A 20,054-nucleotide genomic window follows, 5' to 3' on the forward strand; every position below is an offset into this window, starting at 1 on the left:
TCCAAGTGGTATGTGTGGAGAAAACCAAGCACTGCTTATCATCTGCCCAATACAATCCCAACAGTGAAACATGGTGGTGGCAGCATTATGCTATGGGGTGTTTTTCAGCTGCAGGGACAGGACGACTGGTTGCAATTGAAGGAAAGATGAATGTGGCCAAGTACAGAGATATCCTGGAAGAAAAACTCTTCCCGAGCACTCTGGACCTCAGACTCGGATGAAGGTTCACCTTCCAACAAGACAATGACCCTAAGCACACAGCTAAAATAACAAAGGAGTGACTTCAGAACAACTCTGTGACCATTCTTGACTGGCCCAGCCGGAGCCCATATTGAGAATCTCGAGAGAGACCTAAAAATGGCTGTCCACCATCCAACCTGATGGAACTGAAGAGTATCTGCAAGGAAGAATGGCAGAGGATCCCAAAATCCAGGTGTGAAAAACTTATTGCATCATTCCCAGGAAGACTCATGGCTGTACTAGCTCAAAAGAGTGCTACTACTCAATACTGAGCAAAGGGTCTGAATACTTATGACCATGTGATATTTCAGTTTTTCTTGATTAATAAATTTGCAAAAATTTCTACATTTCTGATTTTTTTTTCTGTCAAGATGGGGGATGGGGAGCAGAGTGTACATTATTGAGGAAAAAAAAGAACTTTTTTGAATTTACCAAATGGCTGCAAAGAACACAGAGAGTGAAAAATTTAGAGGGGTCTGAATACTTTCCGTACCCACTGTATGTGTATGTGTGCGCGTATATATATATATATATAATATATATATATATATACAGTTAGGTCCAGAAATATTTGGACAGTGACACAAGTTTTGTTATTTTAGCTGTTTACAAAAACATGTTCAGAAATGCAATTATATATATAATATGGGCTGAAAGTGCACACTCCCAGCTGCAATATGAGAGTTTTCACATCCAAATCGGAGAAAGGGTTTAGGAATCATAGCTCTGTAATGCATAGCCTCCTCTTTTTCAAGGGACCAAAAGTAATTGGACAAGGGACTCTAAAGGCTGCAATTAACTCTGAAGGCGTCTCCCTCGTTAACCTGTAATCAATGAAGTAGTTAAAAGGTCTGGGGTTGATTACAGGTGTGTGGTTTTGCATTTGGAAGCTGTTGCTGTGACCAGACAACATGCGGTCTAAGGAACTCTCAATTGAGGTGAAGCAGAACATCCTGAGGCTGAAAAAAAGAAAAAATCCATCAGAGAGATAGCAGACATGCTTGGAGTAGCAAAATCAACAGTCGGGTACATTCTGAGAAAAAAGGAATTGACTGGTGAGCTTGGGAACTCAAAAAGGCCTGGGCGTCCACGGATGACAACAGTGGTGGATGATCGCCGCATACTTTCTTTGGTGAAGAAGAACCCGTTCACAACATCAACTGAAGTCCAGAACACTCTCAGTGAAGTAGTTGTATCTGTCTCTAAGTCAACAGTAAAGAGAAGACTCCATGAAAGTAAATACAAAGGGTTCACATCTAGAAGCAAACCATTCATCAATTCCAAAAATAGACAGGCCAGAGTTAAATTTGCTGAAAAACACCTCATGAAGCCAGCTCAGTTCTGGAAAAGTATTCTATGGACAGATGAGACAAAGATCAACCTGTACCAGAATGATGGGAAGAAAAAAGTTTGGAAAAGAAAGGGAACGGCACATGATCCAAGGCACACCACATCCTCTGTAAAACATGGTGGAGGCAACGTGATGGCATGGGCATGCATGGCTTTCAATGGCACTGGGTCACTTGTGTTTATTGATGACATAACAGCAGACAAGAGTAGCCGGATGAATTCTGAAGTGTACCGGGATATACTTTCAGCCCAGATTCAGCCAAATGCCGCAAAGTTGATCGGATGGCGCTTCATTGTACAGATGGACAATGACCCCAAGCATACAGCCAAAGCTACTCAGTAGTTCATGAGTGCAAAAAAGTGGAACATTCTGCAATGGCCAAGTCAATCACCAGATCTTAACCCAATTGAGCATGCATTTCACTTGCTCAAATCCAGACTTAAGACGGAAAGACCCACAAACAAGCAAGACCTGAAGGCTGCGGCTGTAAAGGCCTGGCAAAGCATTAAGAAGGAGGAAACCCAGCGTTTGGTGATGTCCATGGGTTCCAGACTTAAGGCAGTGATTGCCTCCAAAGGTTTCGCAACAAAATATTGAAAATAAAAATATTTTGTTTGGGTTTGGTTTATTTGTCCAATTACTTTTGACCTCCTAAAATGGGGAGTGTTTGTAAAGAAATGTGACAATTCCTACAATTTCTATCAGATATTTTTGTTCAAACCTTCAAATTAAACGTTACAATCTGCACTTGAATTCTGTTGTAGAGGTTTCATTTCAAATCCAATGTGGTGGCATGCAGAGCCCAACTCGCGAAAATTGTGTCACTGGCCAAATATTTCTGGACCTAACTGTATATACATATTATATATATATATATATATATATATATATATTTACAGCATAAGTATTGAACAAAGGGAAGAGTTGACCCATTACGGATAACCCACCTATTTGTACCTCTCAAGCTAAATGTTTGATGACCAAGAAAGAGGTTGGAATATTGGAGTAAGAGGAAAGGAAGACAACTGGTTGCTCTCTGCATTACCATCTGTGAGATAATATTTCTGTAACGTCTTTGGACTTTAAAGGGATTTTGCTGGAAAAATAAGTTATTCCGTGTCCACAGGAAAGGGGATAATTTGCTGATCGCTGGGGTCTGACCACAGTGACTCCCAGTGATGCAGAAACTGGAGCTTTGAAGCCCCGGGAACGGGTTCAGCAGCCTCATCTTGAAAGAAACAAAAAGGTATGAATGCTTGAAACTGTCAGATATAACAGAGAAATGCTCTCCACAGTCGATAGAAATTGAATGAGGGAAAGCCAAGTATTAGTGATGAGCGGGCACTACCAGGCTCGGTATTCGTAACTAGTGATGACTCAGCATTACCATGCTCGGGTCCTCAGTACTCGTAACTAGTGATGAGCGGGCACTACATTGCTCGGTACTGGTATCTAGTGATGAGCGAGCACTACCATGCTCAGGTGCTCAGTACTCGTAACTAGTGATGAGCGGGCACTACATTGCTCGGTACTGGTATCTAGTGATGAGTGAGCACTACCATGCTCAGGTGCTCAGTACTCGTAACTAGTGATGAGCGGGCACTACCATGCTCGGGTGCTCAGTAGTCGTAACTAGTGATGAGCGAGCACTACCATGCTCGGGTGCTCAGTACTCGTAACTAGTAGTGAGCAAGCACTACCATGCTCGGGTGCTCTGTACTCGTAACTAGTAGTGAGCAAGCACTACCATGCTCGGATGCTCTGTACTCGTAACTAGTGATGAGTGAGCACTACCATGCTCGGGTGCTCAGTACTCGTAACTAGTGATGACTCAGCACTATCATGCTCGGGTGCTCTGTACTCGTAGCTAGTGATGAGCGGGCACTACCATGCTCGGGTGCTCTGTACTCGTAGCTAGTGATGAGTGGGCACTACCATGCTCGGGTGCTCGGTACTCGTAACTAGTGATGAGCGGGCACTACCATGCTCGGGTGCTCAGTACTCGTAACTAGTGATGAGCAAGCACTACCATGCTCGGGTGCTCAGTACTCGTAACTAGTAGTGAGCAAGCACTACCATGCTCAGGTGCTCAGTACTTGTAACTAGTGATGAGCGGGCACTACCATGCTCGGATGCTCTGTACTCGTAACTAGTGATGAGCGGGCACTAACATCCTCGGGTGCTCAGTACTCGTAACTAGTGATGAGCGAGCACTACCATGCTCGGGTGCTCTGTACTCGTAGCTAGTGATGAGCGGGCACTAACATCCTCGGGTGCTCAGTACTGGTAACTAGTGATGAGCGAGCACTACCATGCTCGGGTGCTCTGTACTCGTAGCTAGTGATGAGCGGGCACTACCATGCTCGGGTGTTCGGTACTTGTAACTAGTGATGAGTGAGCACTACCATGCTCGGGTGTTCAGTACTCGTAACTAGTGATGAGCGGGCACTACCATGCTCGGGTGTTCGGTACTTGTAACTAGTGATGAGTGAGCACTACCATGCTCGGGTGTTCGGTACTCGTAACTAGTGATGAGCAGTCACTACCATGCTCGGGTGCTCAGTACTTGTAACTAGTGATGAGCGGGCACTACCATGCTCGGGTGTTCAGTACTGGTAACTAGTGATGAGCGGGCACTACCATGCTCGGGTGTTCGGTACTTGTAACTAGTGATGAGTGAGCACTACCATGCTCGGGTGTTCGGTACTCGTAACTAGTGATGAGCAGTCACTACCATGCTCGGGTGCTCAGTACTTGTAACTAGTTCCAGTAAGATTTAACAAGTCGCTTTACTCCACCTGTAAAGACACAAGGCTTCTCAAAATGCGAAAACACAACCTGCAGCCATTTATTGGCCGATACCGGAAATGTGCGACTATAGAAATAGCAGCAGAATGCATTTTCTCGCAGTCCTTAGTCATTTGGCTGCATTTTCCAGTGGATCTGCAGAATGGAGATTTTGGTAAATTGCCCCACTCTCCACACCCACGAAACTTAAAATAATAACTGTCTGATGCTTCCAGCGCCCGGCTCGTACCTCTACATTATGCAGAGCCGCATGAACTTGCCAAATCTGCTTTAAAATTGGACCTGACATCGCTTGACAGTTCTGCTGTTTTCTGCAGTTTATTAGCACATTGCATCTCATCATCCATCCCATCTACAGATGGAGCAGAGCTGAATTTCATTTTAACTCTTTGAAAGTAAATAGTTTATGTGTGATAATAGATCATTAAACCCAGAACCAGTGTTGCAAAGTAACAGTGCTAACCACCGAGCCACCACATTGCCCACTGTGCAGTGATACCCACTCAGTCACCATGCTGCCCACTGTACAATGCTAACCACTGAGCCACTGTGCTGCCCACTGTACAACACTAACCACCTAGCTACTATGCTGCTCACTGTACAGTGATACCCACTCAGCCACCATGCTGCCCACTGTACAGTGCTAACTACTGAGCCACCATGCTGCCCACTGTACAGTGCTAACTACTGAGCCACCATGCTGCCCACTGTACAGTGCTAACTACTGAGCCACCATGCTCTCAGCTGAGCGCCCGGCCGCTGGCATGTGAGAGCTCTCAGCTGAGTGCCCGGCCGCCGGCATGTGAGAGGTCTCAGCTGAGCGCCCGGCAGCCTGCATGTGAGACCTCTCAGCTGAGCGCCCGGCAGCCTGCATGTGAGACCTCTCAGCTGAGCGCCCGGCAGCCTGCATGTGAGACCTCTCAGCTGAGCGCCCGGCAGCCTGCATGTGAGAGCTCTCAGCTGAGCGCCCGGCCGCCGGCATGTGAGACCTCTCAGCTGAGCGCCCGGCAGCCTGCATGTGAGAGCTCTCAGCTGAGCGCCCGGCAGCCTGCATGTGAGAGCTCTCAGCTGAGCGCCCGGCAGCCTGCATGTGAGAGCTCTCAGCTGAGCGCCCGGCCGCCGGCATGTGAGAGCTCTCAGCTAAGCGCCCGGCCGCCGGCATGTGAGAGCTCTCAGCTGAGCGCCCGGCAGCCTGCATGTGAGAGCTCTCAGCTGAGCGCCCGGCAGCCGGCATGTGAGAGCTCTCAGCTAAGCGCCCGGCCGCCGGCATGTGAGAGCTCTCAGCTGAGCGCCCGGCAGCCTGCATGTGAGAGCTCTCAGCTGAGCGCCCGGCAGCCGGCATGTGAGAGCTCTCAGCTGAGCGCCCGGCAGCCGGCATGTGAGAGCTCTCAGCTGAGCGCCCGGCAGCTGGCATGTGAGAGTGATCAGCTGAGCGCCCGGCCGCCGGGTGATCAACTGATTGTTCACAATAGTCTGCTGCTGGTAAAACTGTAAAGAAGAAAAAAAAATAAAAAAAAATATCCATTGCATCCGTCACACAACGCAATGCTACAGATGCCGTTCAACGCAAGTGTGACACTAGCCTAACACATATGCAGTCACGGCCATGCGCAGGTTCTGACCAATCCATAGAGAAGTCATTAGTTTCTGGACAATTTTGCTTTCTGCAGTTTGTTGATATTTACAAACGTTCTCGAAAATACAGTAAAAAGTTTATAAATAGTGCTGAGCGAATAGTAAATATTTAGGTTTGGATTATTTGTACTGAATACCCAGTACTATTCCAGTATTAAGCCATGTGCGCACTAGAAAGTGAATTTTTCTTAAGGAAAATCCAGACCCTCTTAACCCCTTAACGACCCTTGACGTACTGGGTACGTCATGGTGACATGGTGCTAAACGACCCATGACGTACCCAGTACGTCATGGCGAAATCGCGGTCCTGGAGCCACCGGGGAGTGCAATTTGTTTAATTAAACAGTAGATTCGGGAAGAAGGGTACCTCTGCCTGACCTCAGGAGGGGTGGTGCCTCCACCCCGAACCTACAGAGGCTGTGATTGGCTGACGAACGCCGCTCAGCCAGTTACAGTCACTGTAATGTTCCAGCCATTGAAAATGGCTGGAACATTGAAATCCAGCCCTGATCAGTGCTGCTGTAGCACTGGCCATTGGCTGGAGCTGGGTGATCTGTGCTTCACCCGCCCCCAGCTCTGATTGGAGAGACCGGTCTTGTGACCCATCTCTCCAATCACCGTGGATCTGGTGCCGGTGACCTGTGTCCGTCCCTGAAAGCCGAGTAGAGCGGTCTCTGCGGGTGCCCATTGGTAAATTGCTCCCTGTCCCCGATCGCCCTGCCAGCCCTGCCGCTGTCTCCGATCGCCCCGCCCGCCAGCGCCAGCCCCGCCGCTGTCTCCGATCACCCCGCCCGCCAGCGCCAGCCCCGCTGCTGTCTCCGATCGCCCCGCCAGCCAGCCCCAGCTCCGCCGCTGTTTCCGATCGCCCCGTCTGCCACCGCCAGCCCCGCCGCTGTCTCCGATCGCCCCGCCCGCCAGCGCCAGCCCCACCGCTGTCTCCGATCGCCCCGCCAGCCAGCCCCAGCCCCGCTGCTGTCTCCGATCGCCCCGACCGCCACCGCCCGCTCCACCGCAGCTCCGATCGCCACCGCCAGCCCCGCCGCTGTCTCAGATCGCCCCGCCACTGCTCCTGATCAACCGCTGTCCCCGATCGCCCCACCCGCCACTGTCCCCGCCGCCACGTTCGCCACTGTCCCTGCCGCCACGTTCGCCACTGTCCCCGCCGCCGTCACACCCACCTTTTTCAGCCGCTGCTGCCCCCGAATCGGCCCCCACTGTTCCCGATCGGCCGCCGCCGCCTCCTTCATCGGCTGCCCCTTCTCCATCGCCACTACACCTCCTCCCCCTCCATGTCATGTACTGCAAGCCACCTTCCCCCCACATGTGCTGCAAGCCACCCTCCCCCCACATGTGCTGCAAGCCACACTCCCCCCTCCATGTTCTGCGGGGCCCCCCTCCCCCCGGGGCCCCCCCTGCTCCATGTGCCATCTCTCTCTCCCATCAGACTCTTCCCCCTCCCCGATCTGCTGCCTGCTCTCTCCCATCCTCTTCATCTACTGCCCCCTCTCACACTCCTCAATCTGTTGCCTCCTTCATCGGCTGCCTCTTCTGTCTGCTGTGATCCTGCTGCCTAGATCCATCCTGTAAGGTAGGTATCCCCATCTCACCTCCCTCCCCCCCAACCTCCGCCACTCCTCCATCCGCTGCGCCATTTCCCATCATCCATCCGCTGCGCCCTTTCCCATCCTCTGCCGCTCCTCCATTCGCTGCGCCCTTTCCATTCTTCCATCCGCTGCGCCCTTTCTCATCTGCCGCCCCGCCCTCTCGCATCACATTATCCAGCGCAGTTGCTCGCTTCCAGACTGGAGTGGATGATGCGATGCGAGACTCGTGCATTGCTCTCACATTTGGCACTGGTCTTAGTGGCTTTTTTTTTTATTCATTTTTTTTTACTGATGTCTGTATTTTTTATTTCACCAAACTAATTTTTTTGTATGGGGGGGGGCTAGTTTTCAAAATGGGATCACATGTGGGGGTGATCCATTGTTTAGGCACCTCAGGGGGTCTCCAAATGCAACATGGCGTCTGCTAATAATTCCAATCAATTTTGCTGTGAAATGGTGCTCCTTCTCTTCTGAGCCCCGCCGTACGCCCAAACAATTGATTTCCACCACATATGAGGTACCTGTGTACTCAGGAGAAATTGCACAATACATTTTATGGTGCATTTTTCCCTGATACCCTTGTGAAAAAAAAGCTACCTGTTTGAAAAAACAAGTTTGTGGTAAAAAAAAGAATAAAATATTTTCACGGCTGAACATTACAAACGTTTGTGAAGCCTCCAGGGGTTCAAAGTGCTCACTAAACAGCTAGATATATTCCATGAGGGGTCTAGTTTCCAAAATGGGGTCAATTGTGGGGAGCTCCATTGTTTAGGCACTTCAGGGGGGTCTCCAAACGCAACATGACGTCCGCTAATAATTCCAACCAATTTTGCTGTGAAATGGCGCTCCTTGCCTTCCGAGTCCTGCCGTGTGCCCAAACATTTGATTTCCACCACATATGAGGTATCTGCGTACTCAGGAGAAAATGCACAATACATTTTATGGTGCATTTTTTCCTGATACCCTTGTGATAAAAAAAGCTACCTGGTTGAAGCAACAGTTTTGTGGTAAAAAAAATTTTTTTCTTTTCACGGCTCAACGTTATAAACTTCTGTGAAGCCCCCAGGGGTTCAAAGTGCACATCAGACATCTAGAAAAATTATTTGAGGGCTCTAGTTTCCAAAATGGGGTCAATTGTGGGGAAGCTCCATTGTTTAGGCACCTCAGGGGGGTCTCCAAACGCAACATGGCATCCGCTAATAATTCCAACCAATTTTGCTGTGAAATGGCGCTCCTTGCCTTCCGAGTCCTGCTGTGTACCCAAACATTTGATTTCCACCACATATGGAGGTATCTGCGTACTCAGGAGAAAATGCACAATACATTTTATGGTGCATTGTTTCCTGATACCCTTGTGATAAAAAAAAAAGCTACCTGGTTGAAGCAACAGTTTTGTGGTAAAAAAAAAAAAATTATAAACTTCTGTGAAGCCCCCAGGGGTTCAAAGTGCACATCAAACATCTAGAAAAAATATTTGAGGGCTCTAATTTCCAAAATCGGGTCACGTATGGGGGAGCTCCATTGTTTAGGCACCTCAGGGAGTCTTCAAACCCGACATGGCGTCCGCTAATGAGTGCAGCTAATTTTGCACTCAAAAATTCAAATGACGCTCCTTGCCTTCCGAGTCCTGCCGTGTGCCCAAACATTTGATTTCCACCACATATGGGGTATCTGCGTACTCAGGAGAAAATGTACGAAACATTTTATGATGCATTTTTCCTGATACCCTTGTGACAATACTAATTTTTATGGCTAAAGTAAGATTTTTGTGTTAAAAAAGTAAAATTACTACATTGCTTTGGTTGCTGTGAAGCTCCTAAAGGGTTAATAAACTTCTTGGATGTGGTTTTGAGCAGAGTGAGGGGTGCAGATTTTAGAAAATACTTTTGGGTATTTTCTGTCGCCTAGGATTCTCAAATCACTCCAAATGTGATGTGGTACCCAAAAATTTTTTTTTTGTAAATTTTGTTGGAAAAATGAGAAATTGCTGATGAACTTTGAACCCTTCTAACTTCCTAACAGAATTTTTTTTTTTTTCAAAATTTGCGCTGGTGTAAAGCAGACAAGTAGGAAATGTTATTTCGTAACTATTTTGTGTGACATATCTCTCAGATTTATGGGCATAATATTTAAAATTTTGAAAATTGCGAAATTTTCGCCAAATTTCTGAAATTTTCACAAATAAACGCAAAACATATTGGCCTAAATTTACCACTGACATGAAGTACAATATGTCACGAAAAAACAATGTCAGAATCGCCAGGATCCGTTGAAGTGTTCCAGAGTTATAACCTGTCAAAGTGACACTGGTCAAAATTGCAAAAAATGGCCGGGTCTTTAAGGTGAAAACAGGCTGGGGGCTGAAGGGGTTAAAGAATCCCGCACCCACGTTAAAAAACCGCACCAAAACCGCAACAAAATCCACATGCGGTTTTACCGTGGTTTGCCACGGATTTTGTGCAGATTTACCACAGATTTTCCGCAGGTTGGTCCCTGCGGATTTTTACCATTATCTATGGCAAAAACAGCAGGTACCTGTGGAAAAGAAGTGACATGCTCATTAATTTCGCAGCGGTAAATCCGCGGGTATAAAAAAACGCAGTGTGCGCACAGCATTTCTTAAAATACATAGGATTTGCTGGGGAATGACTGCAGCAATGTTAGACATATTTTCTGCAGCAAATCCACGGCAAAATCCACAGCGTGCGCGCATAGCCGAAGTCACAAATAACGACCCTAATGCAAGTCAATGAGGGAACTTGAGCAATTTTCTGGGAAATCTTCAAGAAAAATTCTGGGTTCCCCATTGACTTTCATTAGGTTCATTATTCATGACGAATACTGGAATAGTTCTAGGTACAATAGTCCGAACCCAAATATTTACTATTTGCCCATCACTATTTATAAACTATACAAAGTAACTAGTGATGGGCAAATAGTAACTATTAGGGCTCGTGCGCACGTTGCGTAATTGCATGCATTTACGCTGCGTATAGCACTGCAGTGTAAATGCATGCGTCCTGCATCCCCTGCACAATCTATGAAGATTGTGCATGATACGTGAGCACGTTGCTTTTATGAACACAGTGATTTGGGTGCTAAAATTTTGACCCAAATCCGTGCGTTCTTAAAATGAGCATGTCAATTAATTTGCGCGCTATGGATTTTTTTTTACAGAAAAACTGCATCCATTATGCAGTGTTTCTGCAGCAATTTGACGTGCACATGAGCTGTCAAATCGCTGCAGAATATTCAGCAGTTACGTGCGCATGAGCCCTTAAAGGGAACCTGTCACCACTTTTTTTGGCTATAAGCTGCGGCCACCATCACCGGGCTTTTATATACAGCATTCTAACATGTTGTATATATAAGAGCCCAGGCCGCTGTGACTACATAAAAAACACTTTATAATACTTACCTAACGGTCACGCTGCGGTGGAATTGGGTAACGGAGGCATCTCCGTTGTCCGGCGCAGGCTCGTTCGGCCATCTTCATCCTCCTTCTTCTGAAGCCGCGGTGCATGACACGTCCGACGTCATCCACACTCGCCGGCATTCAGGCCCTGAGCAGAGCAGATCAAAGTATTGTAGTGCGCCTGCGCAGGACCGGCGAGTGTGTATGACATAGACGCGTCATGCACACACGCTTCAGAAAGAGGAGGATGAAGATGGCCAAAAGAGGCAGCGCCGGCACCGGACAACTCCCAATTCCACTGCAGCGCGACCGTTAGGTGAGTATTATAAAGTGTTTTTTATGTAGTCACAGCGGCCTGGGCTCTTATATACAGCATGTTAGAATGCTGTATATAAGAGCCCTGTGGTGGTGGCCGCAGCTTATAAGCCCCAAATCTGCTGACAGGTTCCCTTTAATGTTTGGATGATGTTTACCAAATACCCAGTATTATTCCAGTTTTTGTCATGGCAAGAAAAATGCTCGGGTTCCCCATTGACTTGCATCAGGTTCGTTATTTGTGACCAATACTGGAACAGAACTTTGGGACTTGTTCCGAAACACATATTTACTATTCGCTCATCACCATTTTTAGACTATAGAATGTAATTAGAGATGTGTGAATAGTAACTATTCGTGTTCGGATGAGGTTTACCGAATGGCGAGTACTATTCTAGTATTCGTCAAGACAAGAAAAATACTCGGGTTCCCCATTGACTTGCATAACGATCGTTCTTCGTGACCAATATCAGAATAGAACATTAGGATTCGTTTTGAAAATTCCAAACACGAAAATTTACTATTCACTCATCTCCATTTATAAACTATAGAATGTAATTAGAGATGTGTGAATAGTAACTTCTTGTGTTCGGATAATTCTTACCAAATATTCGTCACGACAAGAAAAATGCTCGGGTTCCCCATTGACTTGCATTAGGATCGTTATTGACCAATACTGGAATACAACTTTGGGATTCGTTTTGAAAATTCACGAATATTTACTATTCACTCATCTCTATTTATATACTATAGACTGTAACTAGAGATGTGTGAATAGTAACTATTCATGTTCGGATGATGTTTCCCAAATACGAAGTACTATTCTAGTATTCGTCACGACAAGAAAAATGCTCTGGTTCCCCATTGACTGGCATCAGGATGATAATTTGTGACGAATTCTGGAATAGAACTTTGGGATTTGTTTTAAAAATTCCAAACACGAAAATTTACTATTCACTCATCTCTATTTATAAAATATAGAATGGAATTAGAGATGGGTGAATAGTAACTTTTCGTGTTCGGATAATTCTTACCAAATATTCGTCACGACAAGAAAAATGCTCGGGTTCCCCATTGACTTGCATTAGGTTCATTATTCGTGATGAATTCAGGAATACAACTTTGGGATGTTTCCAAAATTCCGAACAAAAATACAGTGGAACCTTGGGTAAGAGTAACTTGGTTTGAGAGCGTTTTGCAAGACAAGTAAAGCTTTACAAAAATGTGTAACTTGGTTTAAGATCAGTGATTTGCAATAAGAGCAAATCCTCACCGTGCACACGTCTGGCTCTGTCCTTTCACCACGCTCTGACTCGCTCTGGAGGTAACTTTCTATACATATGTACTGTATACACTATAGCATTGTACAGTACAGTGTATACTATATAGCATGTCTATCAATTTGTATTTGTGGATATAGTATTGTACCTTCTTTCTGCTAACCAGCACAGCACATTGCTTGTATTGTATCTCTCACACACCAACAATTCTATTGTAAGCTAAAGTGAAGTTTAATTTGTTTTATGTTTTTTACTGTACATTATTTTGTATTAGTGACTGTAATAATTTTATATGAATACAGTACATTATTGTGTATTACTGTAATAAATTTGTATAAATACAGTATTTGTGGAACGAATTGTCTGCGTTTCAATTATTTCCTATGGGGAAATTTGCTTTGATTTAAGAGTAACTTGGTTTAAGAGCACACTCCCGGAACCAATTATGCTCGTAATCCAAGGTTCCACTGTATTTACAATTCCCCTATCACTAAAAGTAACTCTATAAACTCTAGATTATGAGCCCCAATGGGGACGGTACTGCCAATGTATATAAAGCGCTGTGGAATTAATAGCGCTATTATTATTATTATTATTTATTTATAGAGCACCATTGATTCCATGGTGCTGTACATGAGAAGGGGGTTACATACAGAATACATATACAAGTTACAATAGACAGACTGGTATGAAGGGAAGAGGGCTCTGCCCTTGCGGAATTACATTCTATAGGTAACACTATATAAATGAATACAATTATTATTATTTATTTATAGAGCACCATTGATTCCATGGTGCTGTACATGAGAAGGGGGTTACATACAGAATACATACACAAGTTACAATAGACAGACTGGTACAGAGGGAAGAGGGCTCTGCCCTTGCGGAATTACATTCTTTATAGGTAACGCTATATAAATGAATAAAATTATTATTATTATTATTAATAAACACAGACACTCCTGGATCCTGAATGTAGCACTTTCCCAGCTGCAGAAAAGTATCTGGAAACATTGTAACATGAGGACCTGTGGTTATTCTGTTACATGGGGATAAAAGTTATGTCCAGAGATGACATAGAACCTTGGAATTTAGCATGAATATCAATGTTTTGCATAGGACTGCAGGTAATCTTACACACATATCACACATATATAAAGTTATAGAACATAAGTTAAACATAAAGAGCATCCTACAGATCCCAGTACACATGCTGGCACATTACTTACCACTCACTACACGAGTGTCTGAGCAGCTGTGCCCCCAGAGGATGGCACTGAGCAGCACCAGGAATGTGTTTGAGTAAAGCACTGGGTGCATGATGATCACACAGAGGTCCAGGAATAATAATAAAAAAATAATGTCTCTGTATACAGGAGTGAAGGCACAGGGAGAGGTGGCAGAGATGTGAGTGCAGTGGTGCTGGCAGGGCTGGCAGTGCTCACATCCCCTGTGCCTGGCAGCCTGGGTTCACTTGCTGTTTGAAGTCATGTTGAGCTCAGCCTGTTCTCTAATGAGCAAAGCTTGTGAGAGTCTGAAGTCTTCTGCAGTAACCAGCTCCATCCCAGAGCTATTGATTTCTGTCCCCTCCATCCTGCTGCAGCCAATCCCAAGGCTTTCGCTTTATGTAATAGACCAGGAGCAGGTCATAGCAAACCATAGATTTGGCACTGAAAGGCAGAAGCACGATGTCTGAGCTGTAGTTCTCCTACAGAATGATGTCCTGGAATCATTTTACTCCATTACATGGATGCGGAGAAACTAGATAAGGCTGAGTTCACATGTCCAGTAATCATCCATTAGAACGAATAGAGCAGCAATCTGTTGGCAAAAAAGTTGCGCAAAGAGAACTTTCTTGTCCATTCTTATATAACTGAATTCAGCTGGATCTGTTTTTTGTTTTTTTGTAAAGGGAACCTGTCAGGTCCAATATGCACCCAGAACCAGGAGCAGTTCTAGGTGTATATTGCTAATCCCTGCCTAACTGTTCCTGTGTACATGTGGCTCCCCTGACCCGGTCAGGCACCGCTGAGTACTGCACCCATGCTGGGACAGTACTTCCAGGTAATCCTAAGGGTCCGACCGCACTTTGGTTTTTACCTGTTTTTTACCTGCTTTTTGCTGCTTTTTCAACTGCAGCGTTTAATGCCAAAATGGTTGTGTTCTGCTTTTCAAGCAAAGTCTATGGGAATTTGGGTTTCTTGTCCGCACTTTGCAGTTCAAACTGCAGCCTTTTTGTGGCAGAAATTTGGTCAAAAACTCAGCTTTGCAGTGCAAAACCCAAATGGCAAAAACAATCGACATGTCAATTATTTTGTCAGGTATTTAATAATGGACAGAAAAAGTTGTGTCTGCAGAACTTTTTTGCAATCCAATTGTTGCGGGATCCATTCACTTGGATGACTTCTGGACATGTGAACAAAGCCAAAAGGCTGCTTTACATGCAACGACATCACTAATGCGATGTCGTTGGGGTCACAGAATTCGTGACGCACATCCAATCTCGTTAGCGACGTCGTTGCGTGTGACACGTACGAGCGACCGCTAACGATCAAAAATACTCACCTTATCGCTGATCGTTGACACGCTGTCCATTTCCCAAATATCATTCCTGTTGCAGGACGCAGGTTGTTCAACGTTCCTGTGGCAGCACACATCGCTACGTGTGACACTGCAGGAACAAGGAACCACATCGTACCTGCGGCCACCCGCAATGAGGAAGGAGGTGGGCAGGATGTTTGTCCCGCTCATCTCCGCCCCTCCGCTTCTATTGGGCGGCTGCTTAGTGACATTGCTGTGATGCCGAACGTCCGTCCCCCTTAGAAAGGAGGCGGTTCGCCAGTCACAGCGACATCGCTAGGCAAGCCCATGTGACGGGTCCGAGTGATGTTGTGCGCCACAGGCAGCGATTTGCCCGTGACGCACAACTGACGGGGGTGGGTGGGGCTAGTGAGATCGCTGTGTGTAAAGCGGCCTTTAGTTGTGAAGCTTATTCTGTTGACAGTTATGGCAAAGCCACAGGATCAAAGATGGATGTGTTATATGTGAAACCTGTGCAAAAAAAAGATGCAATCCTACTACCATAGTTTACTTACATGTAAGCCCGGGGTCAGATGGATGAAGATTCTCTCATGCAAAAGAATTGGATGAAATATGCTAATGACACTCTGCTCAAACTCTGCTGTGCGCATGAACCGATTGTCATTTACTGTGATCCAATTCACTCACATGTGAGAATAGGAGCACAGGTGAGGAGAAGGTGGAGAACTTAATATCTCCATCTTTTCCATTTTTTGTCTCGGCATATATTGGATGACATCCAAGTGCAATCCGATGTTTTATGTGTGCGTATGCTGCGTTCTGTGCAGTGTGGAAAAGAACGCACCCTCTGGCAGAGCGAACAACTGTAATACACACACTCAGACTTATATGGGTGTGCACTATATGCTGCCAATCACAACTGCAGAGGAATACGCCAGGTGATGTGGGAGCAGAGGAAGGTGAGTAGAATTGTTTTTATGCAATAGAAGCAGAATGGGAAATGTATATACCAGGAACAGGCCCAGGATGGGGACATATTTACCAGGATGGGTTACATCTACCAGTATGAGCTCAGGTTGGGAACATATATACCAAGATGGTGGCTATACATATCAGGAAGGGTCCCTGGATGGGGACATATATACAAGAATGAGGGACATACAGTATATATCAGAAAGGGCCCAGGATGGGAGACAAATATACCAGGATGAGGGACATATATGCCAGGATGGGGGACATATATACCAGGATGGGGGACATATATAGCAGGATGGAGCACATAAATACCTGGACGGGGGGCATATATACCAGGATGGGCCCAGAATTTGAGACATACATACCTGAATAGTAGACATATATATATATCAGGATGGGGGACATATTTACCATAAAGGGCCTATGGATGGTGGACATATACAGCAGGATGGGAGTATATATACCAGGATGGACATAGGATAGGAGGCATATATATCAAGATAAGGGACATATTTACCAGGAAAGGGTCCAGGATGGGATACATATACAACAGAATGGATGACATATATACCAGGATGAGGGACATATTTACCAGGATGCTGGATATATATACCAGGATGGGGGACATATATATCAGGATGGAGCACATAAATACCTGGATGGGGGGCATATATACCAGGATGGGCCCAGAATTTGAGACATACATACCTGAATGGTAGACATATATATCAGGATGGGGGACATATTTACCATAAAGGGTCTATGGATGGTGGACATATACAACAGGATGGGAGTATATATACCAGGATGAACATAGGATAGGAGGCATATATATCAAGATAAGGGACATATTTACCAGGAAAGGGTCCAGGATGGGATACATATACAACAGAATGGATGACATATATACCAGGATGAGGGACATATTTACCAGGATGCTGGATATATATACCAGGATGGGGGACATATATATCAGGATGGAACACATAAATACCTGGATGGGGGGCATATATACCAGGATGGGCCCAGAATTTGAGACATACATACCTGAATGGTAGACATATATATCAGGATGGGGGACATATTTACCATAAAGGGTCTATGGATGGTGGACATATACAACAGGATGGGAGTATATATACCAGGATGGACATAGGATAGGAGGAATATATATCAAGATAAGGGACATATTTACCAGGAAAGGGTCCAGGATGCGAGACATATACAGTCATGGCCAAAAGTTTTGAAAATGCTACAAATATTAATTTTTACAAAGTCTACTGCTTAAGTTTTTTTAATGGCAATTTGCATATACTCCAGAATGTCATAAAGAGTGATCAGCTTAACAGCAATTACTTGCAAAGTCAATATTGGTTAATAAAATGAACTTTAACCCCCAAAACACATTTCAACATCATTGCATTCCTGCCTTAAAAGGAGCAGCTAACATTGTTTTAGTGATTGTTCCATTAACACAGGTGTGGGTGTTGATGAGGACAGGGCTGGCGATCAATCAGTCATGATTAAGTAAGAATGACACCACTGGACACTTTAAAAGGAGGCTGGTGCTTGGAATCATTGCTTCTCTTCAGTTAACTATGGTTATCTCTAAAGAAACACGTGCAGCCATCATTGCTCTGCACAAAAATGGCCTAACAGGGAAGAGTATCGCAGCTACAAAGATTGCACCTCAGTCAACAATCTATCGCATCATCAAGAACTTCAAGGAAAGAGCTTCCATTGTTGCCAAAAAGGCTCCAGGGCGCCAAAGAAGGACCAGCAAATGCCAGGACCGTATCTTAAAACTGTTTCAGCTGTGGGATCGGACTACCAGCAGTGCCGAGCTAGCTCAGCAATGGCAGCAGGCTGGTGTGAGTGCTTCTGCACGCACTGTGAGGCGGAGACTGCTTGAGCAAGGCCTGGTTTCAAGGAGGGCAGCAAAGAAGCCACTTCTCTCCAGAAAAAACATCAGGGACCGACTGATATTCTGCAAAAGGTACAGGGAGTGGACTGCTGAGGACTGGGGTAAAGTCATTTTCTCAGATGAATCCCCTTTTCGATTGTTTGGGACATCTGGAAAACAGCTTATTAGGAGAAGAAGAGGTGAGCGCTAGCACCAATCTTGTCTCATGCCAACTGTTAAGCATCCTGAAACGATTCATGTGTGGGGTTGCTTCTTAGCCAAGGGAATCGGCTCACTCACAGTCTTGCTTAAAAACACAGCCATGAATAAAGAATGGTACCAGAATGTCCTCCAAGAGCAACTTCTCCCAACTGTCCAAGAGCAGTTTGGCGCCCAACAATGCCTTTTCCAGCATGATGGAGCACCTTGCCATAAAGCAAAGGTGATCACTAAATGGTTCATGGAACAAAACATAGAGATTTTGGGTCCATGGCCTGGAAACTCCCCAGATCTTAATCCCATTGAGAACTTGTGGGCAATCATCAAGAGACGGGTGGACAAACAAAAAACAACAAATTCTGGCAAAATGCAAGCATTGCTTATGCAAGAATGGACAGCTATCAGTCAGGATTTGGTCCAGAAGTTGATTGAGAGCATGCCAGGGAGAATTGCAGAGGTTCTGAAGAAGAAGGGTCAACACTGCAAATATTGACTTGCTGCATTAACTCATTCTAACTGTCAATATAACCTTTTGGTACTCATAATATGATTGCAATTATATTTCTGTATGTGATGTAAACATCAGACAAACACAATTAAAAACCAGAGGGGCAACAGATCATGTGAAAATATAATTTTGGTGTCATTCTCAAACCTTTTGGCCATGACTGTACAGCAGAATGGATGACATATATACCAGGATGAGGGACATATTCACCAGGATGGTGGATACATATATATACCAGGATGGGGGACATATATATCAGGACGGGGGACATATTTACCAAGAAGGGACCCAGATTGCCTCAAGGCCCATCAGGCTCTAATTATGCCACTGGTCTTAATAAATCGGCCCCTATATGTCATAGCTGACTAGTCAGCACAAGTCAAGGTCTGGCTGCATCATCACAATAATGGATGTTTTAAAATCCTTTGTAAGGCCTCTTGGGGTCTTATTTTCTCAGCTGTCTAGTCCAGGGCAGAACCGGCTTCTCCCCACTGCTTCACATTAAATGAAAGGTCTCTTGCTATTTGTGTATTCAGTATAAAAGAACAAATAGAGTAATTGGTGTTATAACAGGCAACAGTCAGATCAGTTTTTCCTTTAGCTATGGGATTTTAGAAGAAAATAAATAATGTAATAGCTTTAAAAATCAGTCCACCAGTAAAACCTATGAAGAAATTGCAAATTAATGTGCCATGTATTTTTTTTAAGCATGTTTTCTTAAAACTCTTGTCCCGATTTATCAACACTGGCACATTACATGCTAGCCTTAATAGAAAAAAGGAACGCCAAGTTGATGCGCAAAATTAAGAGGTGTGCGCCTTATAATAATTATGGCAAAGTCTTATAACTGCTGAGTCATCACCAGAAATGTACCGTCACCAGGGTCTGATGTACATTTCTGGCACCATTTACACCAGTTTTGTGGTATAAATTTTGATGACTTTGGTGGGAACGTTTCACCTTGTCCCACCACAACTCTGCCCCTTTTAGTGGAGCTCTCTGGGCCAAAAGTCGTAAAAACAAGAGAAGGATGGAAGGAAGGAAACAAGAGAAGTATGGAAGGAAAAAAACGAGAAGGAAGGGAAGGAACAACAGAAGGAAACAAGGGAAGGAAGGAAACATGGAAAGGAAGGAAAACAAGAAAAGGATGTAAGGAAGGAAACAAGGAAGGAAACAAGAGAAGGAAGAACGTAAACAGGAAAGGAAACAAGGAAGGGAACAAGAGAAGGAAGAAAGGAAGCAGGAAAGGAAACAAGGAAG

The 20,054-nt window shown here is 45.1% G+C and overlaps 1 protein-coding gene across 2 annotated transcripts in view; it reads right to left on the bottom strand.

The window, feature by feature from the left end:
• The window catches only part of CHODL (chondrolectin), a 189,681-nt gene extending 175,356 nt beyond the window's left edge, over positions 1-14,325 (bottom strand). Inside the window, exon 1 of one of the 2 annotated variants that reach the window (XM_075333063.1) lies at positions 13,878-14,325. In XM_075333063.1, the coding sequence (XP_075189178.1) occupies positions 13,878-13,968 (91 nt within the window). In that variant the 5' untranslated portion in view covers positions 13,969-14,325. The remainder of the gene's footprint in view (positions 1-13,877) is intronic. The other variant, XM_075333064.1, reaches the window with a different exon arrangement.
• Between the last annotated feature and the right edge of the window lie 5,729 nt (positions 14,326-20,054).

The sequence above is a fragment of the Anomaloglossus baeobatrachus genome, chromosome 2 (genome assembly GCF_048569485.1).
Source record: "Anomaloglossus baeobatrachus isolate aAnoBae1 chromosome 2, aAnoBae1.hap1, whole genome shotgun sequence".
In the NCBI taxonomy this organism is placed as follows: domain Eukaryota; kingdom Metazoa; phylum Chordata; class Amphibia; order Anura; family Aromobatidae; genus Anomaloglossus; species Anomaloglossus baeobatrachus.